General features: G+C 35.0%; 1 protein-coding gene across 1 annotated transcript in view; it reads left to right on the plus strand.

Annotated features, from left to right (window-relative positions):
• The window catches only part of LOC140434791 (uncharacterized), a 66,522-nt gene that overhangs the window by 37,829 nt on the left and 7,931 nt on the right, over window positions 1–20,762 (plus strand). Inside the window, exon 3 of the mRNA XM_072523305.1 lies at window positions 9,730–9,873. Coding sequence (XP_072379406.1) covers window positions 9,730–9,873 — 144 coding nt within the window. The remainder of the gene's footprint in view (window positions 1–9,729; window positions 9,874–20,762) is intronic.

Consider the following 20,762-nt stretch of genomic DNA (forward strand, 5'->3'; position numbering starts at 1 on the left):
AGTTCACACGACATGGAAATAGTTCGAGATCCTGGTGTAGTTAGCACTATTCGCAGTTTGTTGTGTTACACTCCTGACGATTCCAAGTATCTCAGTACTCCAGGATGGAACTATCCCAATAATCCACATTTATCGGGAGACAGCTTTAGTTTACTGATTCCGATAAAACATATTTTCAACATTTTCAACGATTACAATAAATTAACCTATGGTCGTCAAGTGTTTCGATTTGTTCGAGCACGTAATGATAGATAACGCCGATAACCATACCTTTCCGTAAATGGGAACTTAATGAACTACCTTCACTTACGGCTGGATCCCGACGTGAGATATGGAGTGTAAAGACAACTTCAGCTGTTGAACGTCCACGCTATGTCATTGTAGCTTTTCAAACTTCTAAACGAGATGACATTCACGCCAATCCAACGTTATTCGATAACATTAAGGTGTCCAGCGTACGAGTGGTTAGTAATGGTGAATATTGGCCTAACGAGAGAATGCAATTGGATTTTGCGAAAAATGATTATGCTATAGCTCACTACAACTATACCCAATTCTTTCCCAGTTATACTCATTCGTCAACAAAACATCCAATTTTGGATTATAATGCTTTTAAAAAATATGCTTTGTTTACTTTCGACTGCTCCAAACAGGATGATACGTCATTTAGATCGGGAACCGTTGATATTAAGTTGGAAATCGAAGCAGATGAAGGTTTTCCTGCAGGCACTCGAGCGTACTGTTTAATTGTCCACGACAGTCTACTCGAATACTTTCCTCTAACTGAAGTTATCAAAAATATCATTTAACTTGACTTATTCAATCATATCCAATTCAGTATACTATCAGCCATCATGAGGATCGCATTAGTTGACATTCAAGGATTCACCGTAGATGGGTGGTTTGTTCCCAAAGAACTCAGCATTGAAATTGGCTTTAAACATTGCCATTATATATTTAAACCTCCACAACCGTTTGCTACATTAAGTAATCAAGATAAGAAGACTGCTGTGTACTTGGAGAAAAACGTGCATGGTCTTCGGTATTCTAATGGAGATGTTAAATATTCAAAAATAAATAAAATACTGGAATCTAAGTTGTTGTATGCAGCTGACTACATCTACGTTCGCGGAGAACAACAAGCAGAATTTTTAAGATGCAAATGTTATATGCTTGACGTCTGTCCCATAATTATTGATGTTTGCAAGTTTGATGATTCTCCATACTCCACTGGAGGCTTTGCTCCACATGAATACAACTGCCACGCTACTGGACTATTTTCCTGCTCCTCGATAAATGTGGATCACCTCCGTCAATGGCTGTGTAACAAAATATTACCTATATAAATTGGATTTTTTTTTTAATAAAAGATTAAAAGTTTTATTTTAATTTTATTTTAACAGTTTTACATATTTATTTTAATGCAAGATGATTCGCATTTACGATTTACAAGAAATTTTTTAATGATATTAATCGCTATAAAGGCATTTATTACGAATATAATACTTAAGAGTATAATCGATAAACCATATTGATCGATGTCATCATTATTAGTTTTGTACCATTTTGAATCACTTTCGGTGTTATTTGGGGATATTAGCTTGATCTTATAGAATGCTCCTCCTGATTTTGGTATCGCTTTGAAAAATACTGGAAGCTGTCCATAATTCACCACTTCATGATCCATTAGAGTCCAGTTCGGTCGATTACAATCAGTTTTTTCATCATTAAAACATATCGCCTGGTTCTTAACGTTGTTTGGAACGTTTGTATAAAGGACATTGTTAACAATAGCTGTAAGGATGATGAATGAGGTTGTTAGTGGAGGCATCTTGTCGGTTGAATTCTTTTTAACGGGTATTGTGTTGTTTTAGGTAACTTTCTTTCTGACAAATTAAACTCTGCAAATCGTTTTTCAATTGCAGTTCTATCTTCGTACCACTGTATGTCGGCTTTTAACTTTTGTATTTTTTCGTACAACTCTTCTAATCTACACCGTATGGAAGTCATCGATGAAATAAATGTCTTTCGCTCCAAAAGCCAATATAAATAATATTCTTAATCACCCCCACTACCCTGGTATAATAAATAGAAATAAATGTTTTAATCCTTTATTCAAAAATACTGTTATTTAATTCACTAATTGTATCTTCCTTATAATAATACAAATATTCCCTTAATGCTAAACTTACAATACTAGTATCACAAGAAGCCTCACAAAATGAATATAAAATGTCTATTGGTTGTAAATCGTTTTTGAATGAAGTAGCAATTTTTAACGCATTGCAATAGTAATCTAAAAATCTCAGTCCTTCGAGAAAACGAATGCGTGGTAAAATTAACTTTTCATTTCCTTCAATAAGATTTTTAACATCTTTTTCAAATATCTGCAAAGTAACACCAAGTTTCTTAACATTGAGCCATTTAAGTTGATCTGTCGCTTGAGTTTCAATTGCTAACAATTCACAACATTCTGGAGGTTCATCTTCACAATAGCATTGCAGAGGCATCAGGAAAAACTGATTATATTTACGATTAAGTTCATCGATGAATTGGATCCAATCACATATACCGAACGATATCTCATTATTCTCGCTGCTTAATTTAACACCCGGTCCAAATGATCGAGCTGAACTTAATCCAACTAATACTTTTAAATGCTCAAAATTATACAAAGTATTAAGCAGCATCATTTCACTTTTGGCTCTTACTTCCACACTGTTCATGTTGTAATGACTACGTTTTACGAAATAACGCTGTGAACATGAACACGTTTAATTATATCTTCTTACCTCTCCACACCTGCCTCTCCCACGCTAAAACTATGTTGCGCAATATTTCGTAAGACTATTCATTTATGCATCACATGCCGGGCTTAATTATTAACTTCCTGCCTCCATGAGAGAATATATTTTATCTTACATTAAATAATCGAATTGGAATGTGCACGTGTTTCCGGCTATATATCGTGATCGCGTGAGACATTTTTAATAGCCGGCGTATCCGATGATGTCATTATTCTCAGTAGCAAGATCTATTTTATAAAGATTTCAACTGATCATGTAAAGTATAAATTGAAAAATAAACGAATTTTTGTTATTATGGTAATCGATAAAATATATACGAGGTAACTCGTAAAATATAAATTGAAAAAATTTAGAAGTTTTACGCTAATGGTTGTAGGTTTTAATTACAAAAAAATACGAGGAAAAATTGCTCTCTTTGTCTGTCATTCGTCTTCTTCTCTTTGTCAATTCATAGAACGTAGTCACCGACCAGCGATTGAACATCGTTCTCATTGGTTACGTTGGACGTGTAGCTTCGTTATTATTGGGGGGGCGTCTTTTCGGGAGGAATGGGGGGACTGGGGGCGTCTTTTCGTTAATATTGTGGTACGACTCCACCATTAGTCGATGCACGTCTTTCTCATTGGCCGTTGATGCACACCATTGGCCTCCAACGTCACGAGGATGTCCACCATTGGTCGAAGACACGTTTCTGTGGCATCATTGGTCGAGGAAAACGTTCTAACGTCACGAGGAGGGTGTTACTATGTCACCATTGGTCCCTCATCGCTATACCGCCATTTCTATGTTGTTTATTCAAATTCTAAGCTGTCATTGGTCGCTGGGGGTGTTGCTATTCCCACCACTGACGCTGCTATGCTGCCATTGGTCAACGACACGTTCCGATGTCACGAGGACGTCCACCATTGGTCAGCAAGACATTGGGGGACGTTCCTATGCCACCATTGGCCTGCTATTCCCACCACTGACGCTGCTATGCTGTCATTGGTTGACGACACGTTCCGACGTCACGAGGACGTCCTCCATTGGTCAGCAAGACATTGGGGGACGTTCCTATGCCACCATTGGCCTGCTATTCCCACCACTGACGCTGCTATGCTGTCATTGGTCGACGACACGTTCCGACGTCACGAGGAGGGCGTTACTATGCCACCATTGGCCTGCTATTCCCACCACTGACGCTGCTATGCTGTCATTGGTCGACGACACGTTCCGACGTCACGAGGAGGGCGTTACTATGCCACCATTGGCCTGATATTCCCACTACTGACGCTGCTATGCTGTCATTGGTCGACGACACGTTCCGACGTCACGAGGAGGGCGTTACTATGTCACCATTGGTCCCTCATCGCTATACCGCCATTTCTATGATGTTTATTCAAATTCTGAGCTGTCATTGGTCGCTGGGGGTGTTGCTATTCCCACCACTGACGCTGCTATGCTGCCATTGGTCGACGACACGTTCCGACGTCGCGAGGACGTCCACCATTGGTCAGCAAGACATGGGGGGACGTTCCTACGCCACCATTGGCCGAGGGGCGTGGTCTAGAGACATGAGGTACGTTCCTACGTCACCATTGGTCGAGGGGCGTGGCCTCGAGACCCTAGGCACGTTCCTACGTCACGAGGGGGGCGTGGCCTTGACCCATGAGGATACGTACGCTTGACGATCGACGTGTGACGTCACTTCCGCTCCAGAAGGAACCCTATCTATCTACTAGAATATATTTTGTGGTGTTTCCAATTAGCAGCGTTAGCGTTAGAAACCATATTAAATCTTATATATTTATTCAGTTTTTTGCGTTCCTATGTTGTTTGTGTAGGCCATTTGTTAAGTGATCACTGCACACTCTTACAGAGGGAGTAAGGAATAAAGGAAACTTATCGAATTGATGTGTGTATGTATTTATATGGGTTTATTCAATGTACAAGTGTTGTATGAGGCCTTTTCAAAGGTATATAGTCAAAAAAATGATGGAAATATATTAATATGAACAATCTTATCCATTTTTTATTCTAGGTGATACATCTAAATATACATCTCTTTAATTATTCAATACAACTTTTAAAATTTCTGCATTTCATTACTTGTAATCTAAGTACATCATATCATCATCAGCCCATACTCGTTCACTGTTAAAAATAGGCCTCCTGGAGAAACTTCCACTCAGGTCTATTTTGAGCGGTTGCAATCCAGTTGGCACATATATCCTCTCTATGTCGCCAGTCTATTTCGTGGGTGGTTTTCCGGGTTTCATCTATCTGCTCTCAAAATCTTTTTGGTACATCTATTATCTTTCACTCTAGTAATGTGTCCTGCCCACTATCACTTTATTTTAGCTATGTGTTTTATAATGTCCTCTACACCACTTTTTCTATGAATTTCCTTGTTTCTAACCCTATCTCTCAACATTATACCCAACAATGATCTTTCCATTATACGTTAAGTCACTTTTGGTAATTTTCGTGCAGATGTCTTTGTTAGAGTAAGTATCCCTGCTCCATATGTAAGAATAGACAGGACACATTGATTAAAAGCTCTTCTTTTTAAGCTGATAGGTATATCACCTTTAAAAACATCACGCTGTCTTTCATATGCAGTTCAGCACTTTAATTATCCCTGCTGATTTTTACCATATGCCCAAGGTATATGTAGCTGTCAACAACTTCAATGTCGATGTCTTCTACCTTTTGAAGGATGACTTAGAACTAAATACGTCATCGTTTTTGTCTTTTGGTAACTAATATTCAGACCTACTTTACGTGCTGCATCGCTGAGTTCACTTAATATATAATTGGCAATTTTTAGGTCATCTAAAATCAGAAGAATATCACCTGCTAATTGTAGATGACTTTCCATCTCACCATCAATATTTATTTCTTTATTTTATCATTTCAGTGATTTCAAAGCATGTTCAGGTACAGTAATGAACAACTTAGATAACATAATATCTCCCTGTCGGATAACTCTCCTGATATGTATTAATATTGATAGGACTGTGCAGATTTATAGTTGTTGTAGCATTGCTATATATTTTTTTTATGTTGGTGTACCTATGATCAATTCGACACTCTTTTAATGTCTTTAGAAGTGAGGGTGGTTCGATAGTATCAAACCCTTTATGGAAGTCTATAAACGTTAGAACTAGAGGTCTTTGATGCACTGTAGATGGTCATTTGTACCGTAGTTGGAGCGAAAACCAGCCTGTCCTCTTGGCTAATGCAGTTCAAATATTGTTTATAATCTATTGGTTATTATTCTTGCGTAAAATTTGTATAAATGGTTGAGTATGGAAATTGGTCTGTAATTCTATAGTAATTCTATAGTATATAATTTGGTTTGTGTATAATATAGTGTGAAACTCTTCGACTATTCCTAGTATTTTGTGTCTGTCTTATGTTACATCACCCTATTTATCCTTAAACTTGAAGAAGAGTGAAATGTGAAGGCTCTCATGACCGGTCAGGTGCAATTCATGAGCGTATGAATATTTATACATATTGTACGCAATCTTCATTGTAAAATCTATAAGGATACTACCATTTGTACTCACCCAACTCACTCCGTCATCACTGATTTCGTCAACTGTAAATTTAACTTACATGTATTAATAGCGATATTGGCAGCGACGTAGTCTTGAATATGGAGAAATTACGTAGACGTAGTCTATAATTTGTAGTGTATTTAATTTTTTTCACTGATTTAAAATAAGTATCCTACTTTTACATTCCATTATATATGATTTAAGTTTAAAAATATTTCAACTAAGGTCTGCTTTATTATATTTTTGTTAAAATATATAATATACAATAGTTCTAAAATAAAATAAAATTTGTCATGTGTTACAGGTTAAACGCCACAGCAAAAATATTGTTTTTTTCTGTTGGGCCGAAATTTTCTTTGCATGTTTTTGGTTAGTAGTTGATTAATTATAAGTATTATGGTAATTAAAATTTATTTTAAAAGTAAAAATTTGTCAATATTAAAAAAAGTTTTTGGCGGTCCCCAGGGACCGCCACGGCCACAGAGTATAATTTTATTGGCACAGCACTAGCGGTCCCCTCCACGGTCCAGCTGAAATTCTTGTCGTGACTTGTTTTATTGTATTGGTTAGTTGTGCATCGAGTGAGCTTTGAGCAACATCAGTTTATTATGGCTTCGGAGCGTACAAAAAGGATGTTTTTGCTTGCAAAACTTGCCGTAGCTGATAACGAAGGTAAGCAAATAATAATTTACGTAATGATAAATACAAAAAATGGTTTAGTTTACTAGAAATGGGCATATGCAGGTAATATTTAATTAGAGAATTAAGTTATTACTTAAGTTTAATTTGCCGATTACCTACACGCAGGGCAGGTTTCACCAACAACAAATAAATCGTTGAATAGTTATTGGTCGGATAAAGTTTATTAGTCGATTATATTTTTACTGTTTCAATAAAATTTTGATAATATAAAGTTAAACTGACGAATTTTCTTTGTTGTAGATATTTAAAGCAAGATTAACTTGTCAATTTATTCGAAGAATAAATATTTATTTAATAAATAGGTAAAATAAGTCTTATTTGACGTTAGTCAAACGTAGATGTGTCAGTTTTATTTGTCGAATCACTTTACTCATCTAATAAACTACCTACTATTCGTCGTTTGTAAAACCGGCCACTAGAAAACTAAATCAAATATCTTTTAAATTATAAAATACAATTCTGGATATAAAACTACCATTTAACTTTATGTAAGTATTTATTTTTCTTTTTAGATCTTACCGATAATGAAACAGACGACGAGCCATTTTCTTCTAATTCAATGGAAGATCCCAACTACTCTCCTGAATATTTGAATTCCGAAGATGAGGTGATCCCGGTGGTTGAAGATGATCCAGTTTATGTAGAAACAGTAGAAGATACAAACAACATTGGTTCGAATTTGAAAGAACAAAGCGATTCATCTTCAGAGACATCAGAAAATGAAGTTTACAGGCAGCCAGGTTGGAGCATTCCGCAAGGAATTCACCAAAATTTTTTACCTACTTACCATGAGTCCGAAGGAATACGACCAGAATTTGCAGCAGCATTGGTCAATGAAACCCCTTTCGATTATTTTTCTGCATTTGTAGATAAGGATATCATCGAGACCATGGTTCACCAATCAAACCTTTATGCGACTCAAATACTAACTTCTGGAGAGGATGTTCCAGAAGGTTCCAGATTACATCAGTGGACTCCAACTACGACTACCGAAATGTATAAGTTTTTAGGTCTCATAGGATACATGGGATTGGTAAATATGCCCACAATACGTCATTACTGGAGTCGAAATACATTATATAGTAGCTTTGTACCAAAGGTGATGAGTCGAAATCGGTTTGAGTTATTGATGCAGGTTTGGCATTTTACAGATAATACATTGTGTCCACCAGGTGATCGCACATTTAAAGTTCAGCCTCTTGTTGATACACTTGTAAAAAAATATCAACAGGTATATACGCCAGGAAATACATTCTGCATAGATGAATCGCTTATTCCATTTCAAGGACGTCTTATATTTAAGCAATACTTACTGCTTAAAACCCATAAATATGGAATAAAAGTATTCAAACTGTGCTCTGGAGGAGGGTATACATGGAACATGAAGATTTATTGCGGAAAAGAACAAGACGCAGGAGCTAGTGTTCCTACAAAAGTCGTAATGACTCTTTCTGAACAACTTTTGGATGCAGGAAGAACAGTAGTTACCGACAATTATTATACAAGTTTAGATCTAGCAAACAAACTGTTAGATAGACAAACACACCTCTTGGGTACACTTCGATCAAATCGACGCGGTAATCCAAAAGAAGTTACATACAAGAAGCTAAAACGTGGAGAAATTGTAGGAAGAGAGAATGAAAGAGGAATTTGTATTATGAAATGGCGTGACAAAAGGGATGTCTTACTTTTGTCCACAAGACATACAGATTCAATGGAAGAAGTAAAAGTCAGAGACCAAACAAAGTATAAGCCAACTGCTGTTCTGGAGTACAACAAGGGAAAGAGTTCTATAGACCTTTCTGATCAAATGGCATCCTATAATTCAGCTTTGAGAAAGAGTATAAAGTGGTATCGCAAAGTTGCAATTGAAGTTCTGTTTGGTACTACAATGGTTAATTCGCACCACCTGTATAAAATTATTAATAATTCCCGTATATCTATTACTGAGTTTCGCGAAAAAGTGTACAAAGATATGCTGTTTTATGAAAAAGAAGACAAAGAAAATGTGGGGAATGAAACACCTAAAAAAAAGCGAAAATCTGAACATATTTTTAGCAAAAAGGAAGGACCTTCACACAAAACAAGAAAGTATTGCAAAGGATGTTACCAGAAAAAAAGAGAAGGAAAAATTTCCAAAAATAACGTAAAAAAAGTTAATACCTTCTGTCAAGATTGTGACGAACATGTGTGCATTGAATGTTTCAATATTAGTCACAAATAAATTCAGTTTTTTTAATTACTTTGTTTCACAATTAAATGTTTATTTCTTAGTTTTTTCTAAATATACACACACTTGCATAAAAAATTATTGTTTTATTGTTTGCATAAAAAAAAACAAAACAACAGATAAACTTTTATATCTAAGCCTAAGCTGTACGCCTAGAGGTCCATTGGATTTGATAAAATCAATGAAATTGTCGGTCCCTTGGTCCACAGGAAAAAAACACTGAAAGCATAACAAAGCGGTCCCAATGGACCGCTCTGGCCCGGTGCAATAGTATAGGATCGGTCCCAAGGGACTGCCATGGCGTTTAACCTGTTAATTATCTAAACAGGGCATGCTATCCAATATCTTTTACTGAAGCGCGGTTTACATTTTTTTTTAAACAGAAAATTTTTCCGTGTCTCTGGCCCTTTACATTTCTTTATCACATTTGTTTTAAATTTTTTAGATAACTGGTGGAAGTGTGGATTTAACTAGAGGTAATTTAAATGACCTTGATACAATTGCTAGAGGAGGAGATGTTATTCTTACATACGAAGGGGATAACAAAAAACTTGTTATTGAACTTCCAATTACTTTTGGAGATTTACGAGTAAGTATTATTTTTTGAGGTCACATAAATGCATAGATTGATTTAATATGTATATGTTCCTTTAGCAATTATTATTCAGTAAGGTAAACTGATCTACAATGATATATCTTCAACAAAACTTGATTTATAATTATCTATTTACGAACATTTATTTTTAACGTCTTTAATTGATGCCGCGTTGCATAACCCTTAAAAACTTTATACTAAAAACTTGCAAAATATGTCATTTTATGGGTATATCACTATATGTTCCAGTAAACTCAAAACCTTAGAAGCCTTTGTTAAACAAGATAAAACAACATAATGGTATATAGAACTATAATACTCAACTAACAATAAATATAAGGAAATAGCCGAAGCCAAAGATATGATTGCTGCAATAAAAATTAGACGCTTACTGTGGGCAGGACATTTGCCAGAGCCAATCAAAGCTACCCTGTAAGAATTATTCTATTGGTAAAACCCGAGGGAACTAAACAAAGAAATAAACCAAAGTTAAGATTAACATGTGGTCTATGAATAGACCAGATAAAAATTAGGTATAGATACAAATGCTAGGAATCGGTGTGGCAAGCTGACACCAAATTTCATAGAATAAGACCGAATGTAAAAATAGGTTTAGGAAGATTAAGGCTCAACTAGGGTCATAGCACCACTAACGATGATAATGATCTGCCAGTTGATGATTTTATTGCTATAATAATTTTAAGATTTATTATGGCGCGTTTATCGAAAAAGAATAGAAAATTAAAAAAATAATAATAATGCTTGCTAGAAAGGTATGTCAATTATTTAATAATAAATACCCAGAACATACCATTTCTGTCTACAATTAGTAAAATAGCAAAACAATTTCGTATAACTAGGCACATAACGCATGTTCGTATTGCAAGAATAATCCGTAATGAAAGATAACTGTGGAAAAATAATAAATAGATATCACGCAGATACTTAGAAAAAATACTTTCCTCGGACGAACATTTTCTTTAAACCATACTATCAACCGACAAAATTGTCTTTATTGGCAGGGCTGATCCAAGAGAGTAGGCCGTCCGTGTGCAAAGTCCTAATGCCGCCCTCCCTCTAGAGAATGTTTCATATTTATATTATGACTTAACGTTTACATAAACTCATCTATTTGTCTAATAATGGGAAGTAAAACACTAATAAAAATGCAAATAAAATTTGAAACGTAAAAGTTTATTTTTTGACCAGCCAGATCGCCACCCGCGTGCAAAGACCTAATGTGCCGCCTACCTCTAGAGAATATTTTATTTTTACTTAACAATGACATAAACTCATCTATCGGTCTAAGAATAAAAAATAAACTACTAAGAAAAATGTAAATAAAATTTGAAACGTCAAGGTTTATTTTTTGGTCAGCCAGATTATAAAAGTGAAAAAATACTCCAAGATACTAAAAAAAAAAACAAAAATAAAACCTTTTAAATAGAAATAGACATTTTATAATTATAAATAAAAAACAACAGTAATCAGTCAGAAAATACAATCTAATAACAACAAGTACTTAATAGTAAATCTCATAAAGAGGAAAGTATATAAATCTGTCCTTCTTCAAAGACTACCTAATAGTCCTAATAACTGAAGGGTTTGAACGGTGAAGGTGCTATGTTACAAATAACTAAATGTGAGATAATCTAGCTTAAAGTTTTTTTATTTCATTAAATTTTGAATCTATAATCTTTCAGATAACAAATGTTTCGCAAGCAATTTTTTTTCAAAAATATAAATTTCTTTCTTTAAAAAAAAATAAAATATGTACATAGGACCTATGTCTACCAACTTATTAGGCTGTAGGCTACACGAAAACAATTACATAATGCTATGTGTAGATCAGAATACAATGCAAATATGGAACACAAACATGTAGGACGCTACCCTTTTTAATTGCCCTGCAAAATTGCTTCGTAATACCATCTTCTGTGTTCAAGGGGTACATATAGCAATAACTGTTTGATGTTATTTTTTCCCTACAGACAAACTGCCAATCTTCTTGTTTATCCATAAAACTACAAAGTTTGGGGGTATAACACACATTATTTTATTTGTCTTATTGGTAGACCTATAACGTTGAATGTCCACTTTCTTGAGCGGCATGTTGGGGTCGCAACTATATTTGAACAGATAACTACCAAATTTATCTATCCTAATCCATTTGATGCCATCCCTAAAGTAAACAGTCTCTTAAAGGAGGTCTTTTTTTCAGTTTACAAGTTTTAGAGGTGTAGCTAATTCCTTAATGTTCGTAAAGTGAGGTTCCATATCTATAACCTGGTTTCCTTTGGTTGTTTGCAGTATTATATGTCGATAATCATTTGGTAAGAACAGATTGGGCTGTTTCCATAGGTTCTTTTCGATACGACGAAAGTCACGGTCTGAGTCTAGGTAAGAGTGACCCACCTCTGGAAATTTGTGTTTTATAGTTTTGAAGTACCCTTTCAACATCATGTACTGATACACTACATGATTTTGCAGATGCAAAATATGCAGATGCAGGTGCAGATACATTTCAGATTTTTTTCTCGAAGTCTATCACTTTCAACCGCACTCAACAGTGAACTTGAAACTTCTGTACTGCCACGATTTGCTATGTCTTCTGTCCAGGTAAAAGATGGGCCCCTGTCTACATTATTTGAAATTATATGCAGGCCGAGATTGTAAAATGACATATGTCTTTTATAAAAAGCTTTTGATGTGAACAACTGAGGCAATCCCATAGTATGTTGAAGATTCATAATGACGTATGAAACATCGTTCAACACATTGACACTTTCCCTATCTGTTTTTTGAGCCTCAAATGCAGATTTATAAATATGAACATGTTTTTCTGAACATTGTTTACTATCACATGTAGTATATGTGCACTATAATACACTCTCTTTACTAAGAATTTGTCTAACGCTTAGTCTAGTACGCATTGCTCAATGTAAAGCTTGTACATTTAGGTACTAACAACAACGGTGATAATTATTTTTTGTTTGGATTGTCAGCTCTAGAATAATGAGACAACTCAGGAGGAAACAAAGCAATATGTTCGATAACATATTTTTTACATCTGGATCAAGCTTAGTAGGCCTGTTTTTATGCTTGCCCCGTCTGTCTAAGTCAGACATACTATAATACTGTATTTAAAAGAACCAGTTTTATGCCTGATTTCATTCTTGCGTTTTCGCAGAGGTTCCCTTTTAGACATTGATTTAAAAATAATTACATTTTCCCGTTAAAATCATATTTGTAGAAGTCATAATAAATTGAATTTCTTGCATCCTGGTTAATCCTAGTTGAACATTTTATTCGGCACTTCGTATTACAAATAATGTTATCTTCAATAATGCGCTTGGCAGGAATCACTACACCATTACGAGATAAGTAACTTTCTCCACATTCTCCTGCTTTAGCAGCTACATTTTTTTTTGGCATTATTGTTTGTTTTTTTCTGTCGTTTCCTGGACAATTTAGGTTTTTTACTTGTGGTTCTATATTTAAAGTAGCCTGGTCACTATTAATAGAGTTACTTACCAGTTTATCCTCAACACACCTACTGTTTGTAATTGAAATGGGAATTTGTCGGTTTACCGCATAACTTTCTTCACCAGGCCGTAGATGTATTTTTCTGCAGAATTTGTACTTATTGGAGGGGATTCTAGAATATTAGCTTTATCTGGACAAGAAAGAAACCTTCTAGAAGGAGAAGTAAGAGAATACAAATTCATCACTTGATGGATCGTCGAAAATGCAACTGGCATCTTGATTTTCACCCGAAACCAATTAAATACAGTAGCTTAAAACATTATATTGTATTATTATAATTATAACATTGCGTTTAAATTGTTATTTGATAAAATATTATCTACTTTAACTTTTAACACAACCCCAAAATCGTAGATGTAAGGAGAGCAATGTTTTAATTTATTTGTAATGGTAATTTATTTTAGTATATATTAAATTAATATTTAGTATATTACTTATTAACTACGGCCAGTTATTTCATCAAGCTTACCTTCATAACTGTCTTTTGATTTCTTAAGCACCAATTCTAGTATTTGTATTTTGTTTCTGTCAACAAAGCACAGTGACTAAGTGGATGAAGGTGGTATGTGCATGATGAAGACACATAGCACCTTTTTCTTCCAAATATTCTGCATGTTAGTGTATCATAACCCCTTCAGCGGCTGACTAAATATTAAATTATGTCCAGAAATTTTCAAATTATTGTAAAATAACAACGGGGAGTAAGACAAGGAGACGCCATCTCTCCCAAACTATTTACCCTTGCTCTAGAAGACATTTTTTAAAAACTAGAATGGAACAACAAGGGTATTAACGTCGACGGATCATACTTAAATCACTTGAGATTCGCAGATGACATAGTTTTAATAGCCGATAATATCCAAGAGCTAAATGATTTGTTACAACAATTAAATGCAGTTTCAGGAACGGTAGGCTTAAAAATGAACTACAATAAAACGAAAATACTGAGCCGAGACCTGACAAATATAACAATATAAAATCATAACATAGAAAATGTTGAACATTATGTATATCTAGGTCATGTCATCAAACTAGGAAAACCAAATCAAGATGCTGAAATTAAAAGAAGAACACAACTGGCATGGGGCGCTTTCGGCAAACTAGCATATATCTTGAAAAACACCTCCATTCCTGTAAACTTAAAGAAAAAGTTGTATAACACATGCATACTACCAGTTTGTACCTAGGGCTTGGAGACAGTAGCCCTTAAAAAAAATCTGCTAAAAAATTAGAAACAACACAAAGAGCAATGGAACGAATCATGCTTGGAATATCACTGAGAGACAAGATTAGAAACACCGAAATAAGACGTAAAACGAAGATTAGGAATATTGTGGAAGAAATTACAAAAATGAAATGGCGCTGGGAAGGTCACGTAGCCCGATATAATGACAACAGATGGACACGGAGAATTCTAGAATGGAGACCAAGGACGACAACAAGAAGCATTGAAAGACCTCAAAAAAGATGGGTAGATGACATAAGAGCAGTGGCAGGCAAACAGTGGATTAGATTGGCGCAAGACAGGGAAAGATGGAAGCAATTGGGAGAGACCTACATTCAGGAGTGGATGGAAATTGATTGACAAAGAGAGTAACATAACATCTTCACCTTTCAAGCCCTTTAAGTATTTATAAATTAAATTTTCTGGCTTTCTGGGAAGCAAATTTGTTAATAATTTCGGTGTGATATCAATTTTTTCAAAGAATTCGGGTTCGATAGAGATGATGGCCGAATATGTAAACCTTTCTTGTGTCATTATTTTTAAAGTATTTTTTAATAATTTTTAATTTACTAAAACTACTTGCGCCTTAAGCCACAGAAACAGGTAAGGTTAAAAAAAATTCTTAATACCAGTGCAAAATTTGGAAAACTGGGAATGAGATCTTTTTGATTATAGTTTTTAATATTTCAGTTTACTGTTTTTCACGTAGATAGATATCTTTAAATGAAGTCATTTCATTAAAGAGTTGTGTATTGTCTGTATCTTTCATGATACTTTCTTCCTCCTCGACCTGTAAAATACCTTATAAAAGCCTGGTCCATGTAGTCTTTTGTAAGGTTATCATTAGAAATGTTATGAAACTGATATAGAAAGCCGAATATTGAATAACACTTAGATAATAAGGTAAATCTTTTATTTAAAGAGCAGATGACATGTTCAAGAATTGCAAAGTAGAAAGCAGACCTGAACTGCTATTTGAAACTGATTCATCACTGCCCCCGTAATCAAATAAACGGAAATTTTTCCTAAGCTTCGAGATGAGAAATTCAGAATCAATTATTAAATCTCTAACAAGTTTTGTTGTTGATTTGACAAATGTTTTAAAATTATCGTCAGATCTTTAAAATTCCAAATATTTTTTAAGTTTATCTAAGCCTTAAGTACATTCAGCGATATTAAATTTATAAATTTGAAGCATTTTACTTTAAACATCAATTTTTCATACTAAATCATAGGAACACCAAAATTTTAATGTTTCCAGCCTGTTAATCATTAATTTAGCACCCATTTGATGTCTCTGGTGAGATCATCAATTAAGGTAATTAATGCAGTAATAATATCCTTTAGGTCTTGTTTTAAGGGTCAAATAGTATTGATGAGACTTTTCCACTCTGCTTCAGTTAACGGTTTTAAAGTTAGACTTTTCACGTGCTCTTTTAGTAAATCCCATCGATATAGGGACGCAGAAAAGTAATACTAAACATCTTAAACTATATCAAAAAACCAGAATTTTTACCACTAGACCTGGCAGCATCATTAACGACGAAATTTAATTATGAGCCATACTTCTTATTCTTCTTCTTAGTCGTTAACCTGATGCAGGTATCGTGATATCATGAAGCTATTAACTAAATTTCCCAATGTTCCTCCACGTTTTTCTATCTTCTGCCATTCTAGCACATTCTGACAATGGAGCGCCAATGGTAGCAACAATATGGTTCGTGTATCATTTGGGAGATCTACCTCTATTTCTTTTGCCTTCTACTTTTCCCTGGATGGTAAGTTTTTCAATACCATTTCTTCGAAGGACATGTCCAAAATAGCTTATTATTTGTTCTGATATTTGTGTTCTTAGTCTTTTCTTTATGTTTAGCTGGTCCAGTATGGATTCATTTGTTCTTCGGGCCACCCATGGTATTCTAAGCATTCGTCTCCAGCAGTACATCTCAAATACATCTATGTTCTTTTTGTCTTTCTCAGTAAGGGTCCAGCATTCCGATGCATAAGTAAAAACTGGAAAAACTAGACTTCTTATTAGTCTCATTTTTGTATCGGTAGTTATTTCATGGCTTTTCCAAATTTTTGTTAATTTTGCCATAGCGCTTTTTGCGATTGCTGACCGCCGCTTTATTTCTTCAGTACAGCCTCCTTTGTTGGTTATTAATGAGCCCAGGTACACAAATTTATCTACAACAGCGATATTGTTTATCATGACCAGATGATTTTGATTGTTGTTAGCTCTGTCAATTATCATGATTCTCGTTTTATCTCTGTTTATTTTAAGACCCATCGTTAAGCTTACGTCTTCTATCCGTTGTAGCAGGTGAATCAATTCAGCTTCAGAACTAGCGAGGATAGTAGTATCATCTGCATATCTCAAGTTGCAAATCTTCTTCCCGCCAATGGTGATGCCACCGTTCCAGCCCTCAGTAGCTTTCCGCATTATCCATTCACCATAGATGTTAAATAGAATTGGGCTTAGTATGCAGCCTTGTCTCATGCCCTTTGTGACCCTGAAACTATCGGTTAGTTCCCCATTTATTCTAACTCTGGCATAATTGTTATTGTACAGGCTTTTAATTAGCAGTATCAGATGATTGGGGACTCCCATTTCAGACAAAACCTGCCACATTTTACTCCAGTTGACCAAATCGAAAGCTTTACTATAATCTATGAAGCACAAATATGTTGTGATGTTAAATTCTCTGGATTTTTCTACAATCTGCCGTACGTTTAAAATTTGTTCTCTAGTACCACGTCCGGGAACGAAACCTGCTTGTTCCTCCGCAATGTTAGGTAGTAAAAAGGGCTTTATCCTCTCGAGAATTATGTGTAAGAGTATCTTACTGCAATGCGCAATTAGAGCAATTGTTCGATAGTTACTACATAAATCTTTCGCTCCCTTTTTATGTATGGGAATATATAGTGATTGTGTCCAGTCCTCAGGCCATTTACCTGTCTCCCACACTCTTTGACAAATTTGATGTATTATATCCACTCCAACGTCATCTAGGGCCCAAATCATTTCAATAGGTATGTTATCTGGACTGGCAGCTTTCTGACTTTTTTGCCTCATAATTGCTGCTTCAACTTCACTTTTGAGTACGTCAGGTTCCGTCACCAAACTGGCATCTTCTTGTTGTGATGGGGCGTCTGTGCTTTCCTCCATCATCAGTCGTCCACAGTATTCTTTCTATCTGTGTAAAATATCTTTTTTAGAAGTGAGTAGAGTTCCGTTATCATCTTTGATAGCAAGGTAGTTTGGTGTAAAGGAACGCGTTATCTGCTTTATTTTTTTAAACATGTCTCTGGTCTCAGTTTTGGTTTTATGCCCTTCTATTTCCATGCAGATTTTGTTCAAGTGTGTGTTCTTGTCCTTTTTGCAGAGTCGTTTTATTTGACCGTTCAGTGCTTTATAGGCCTCTTTATCACTTTCACTGTTCAGTCCTGTGGCTTTTAAGCACTTCCTCTCCTGTATTTTAGTCCACGTGGAGTCTGTTATCCATTGTTTCCTTCTTTCTTTCTTTCTTTCTTTCCTATGAGCCATACACGGCACGTATAATTCTTTAGGGCTGCTATCAAGAATCCGTTTCCAAAGCCCTACATTTTTTTCCTTTCATGTTCGATTTATTACCGAACCACTGACTCCGTATATCTTCAAATACGAGCTGCAGACTAGGTATCGGCACAGTATATTGCTTAAAAAGAATACTTTTTAAGCAATATACTGTGGTATCAGTTTCCCTAATAGAAAATTGTACAGACCTCCAGTAGTACCTTACTATCGCTAGTTTTCACACACCTAATTCCAAACGTTATTTGTTGTATGTGTCTAATATTTAGTGAAGAGTCGGCATATTAATAGGCATTTTTGACAATATGTGTTATCTTGTTACGAATGGAGTCGGCTAAAATTGAAAATGCTGCCCAAAGTAGTGTGAAATATTATTTTATTATTTTTACATCTACTCGTATTATTAATGTGTTCTGAAATAACTTAATCTTTGGCCAACATCTCTACTGCCTTATAAAAAATTACCATTGTCTCTATGATTCAACTTCGCACACACTTTGTGATCCACCCACTTTGTTCACAAACAAAAATATTTCGCTTCGGAACATTCTTCTTCAACTCTTCTGTCATTTTAACCCTACCAAATACAAATATTGAAGGTAAAACTACATTATCTGTCGCATTGATAGATAGTAGCATAGTTACATTTCTGCCTCTCTCCCGACATGATTTTATTAACCTGCTTTTTTACTTTCTATGACAGAATCATTCAGGCATTATCATGGACCACAGAAACTCCCGTCTCATCGCAGTTAAACACCGTTAAATTTTGATAGCAGTGCTTACTATTTATTAAAGAAGAGATCCACTTGTGGTTAATTGAAACCGACAGCTCTTTGAATACTTATTGACTGTGGTTTTCGCAACGAAAGTTGATGATGGCGGCTCAAAAATTCATAATAAAACTTGTCTTCTGCAATCTTTTTTTTTTATTAAATTGATGAGGAAGTTTTAAGTGCTGAGCTAACTTGAAAGCAAATCTTTAATTTTTTTCTTTATAGGCATTATCTTGTTGTCTAAATAAAAAATTACTCAACTAATTTGGTTTCTAGCTCTTCAAAAAATATCTTCTTAAAATGACCCATAAATGGCTTCATATCCAGTCCTTACCTCCTCTTAGCTATTTGATTATGTCTGTCAGCATGCTTTTTGGGGCAGAAAAATGAGAATAAGCTTATGTAATAGTAATTTTGTTTTCCAATACTTACTGATTACCATTTTCATTGAGTCTTCTGACCAAACACCATTTTTTTCTCTTTCTGTATCGTGTTCAATGTACCTGAAAAAAAAAATGAATTAGTAAGATAGCAAACAATATTTAGTGTCCGGTACTGGGAAATTCATAACTGTCCGATACTGGGAAAACGTGGTAGGGAGATGATTTAATGTTTTCCTTAAAAACTAATGTTTATAATTAAGTTACTTCTATGCATTCGCTATGTAAGTAGCATTAACACAAACTATAAGAAAATAAAATCTACTCACCAGGCATCACAGTTTAAAAGCTTAAAACTTAGGTCGGTAAGCCGTCAACTCAACAAAAATATATTTCTCACTCACTGTTACTATAAGACAAGCACGAAATGATCACAGCCCGAAAGTGGTATGGAGCTTATACCGCTAGATTGCATACCCCTGCTATCTAGCGGACTTAAGAGGAAACACACTCTGTCCGGTACTGGGAAAATCTCCCCGATATACTGATAACTATTCTCAAGGTCTTCTGTAACATACCTTACAGGAAGAAACAGATACTAATAAATAATGAGTTTATGCAGGATTTTAGAGTAGGATAATAAATCATCTTCAATCGCAAATTCTTCCAAATATTTGTATTCACAAATTTCTTTTAGCTATGGCTAAGAAATCCTTAGAATAGTTATACTACGCTTTCTAATTAGCATATCGAGGGCAAGACATGGTAGCTCTACAATCCTTTTCCTACTCAGAAACAAGTCAATAGCTTGTGTGTTTTGTCTGTCCACTAACCCTTCACTTCTAAGAATAGATATAATTTTCTCGCTTTCTAAAACCTTCGAAAATTAAGGAAATCCCTTTCACACAAGTCGATCCTCAATCCTAAAGTATAATTAGGGCTAATCTCGCATGAGACAAAATATCCACTCTTTAGAGAAAATTTAAGCTCTTATACGAATTTTAAAAAGTATTACTTTATTTGTATATTATCCTTCGAGTTAAGCAGGTCAACTTGGTGATAAGTTGTTTATTCAGATCATGTCTTTTAACTGTTTTGCTAATTTCGATTTTTTTATTAATTATAGACTTGGGTCTCACTTCTGTTTGCCATCGTATCTCGTATCCCGTATCTTACATATAGTATCTTCTACCTTGCATCCTGCCGCTAGTTATAAAACTCTATGCTGCACGTTGGATACATAGATATCATTATGCTGCTTCATTACCTATGACACTGTGCGTGTTCCTGTTAAAAAAATCGCCGAACTGTTTATTGGCGCCAGTCCACAAAAGCTACTGCATGTACCTCTCAAAAACGTGCTACTGTGAACCTGTAACTAC

Source organism: Diabrotica undecimpunctata, chromosome 2 (genome assembly GCF_040954645.1).
Source record: "Diabrotica undecimpunctata isolate CICGRU chromosome 2, icDiaUnde3, whole genome shotgun sequence".
Classification (NCBI taxonomy): Eukaryota; Metazoa; Arthropoda; class Insecta; order Coleoptera; family Chrysomelidae; genus Diabrotica; species Diabrotica undecimpunctata.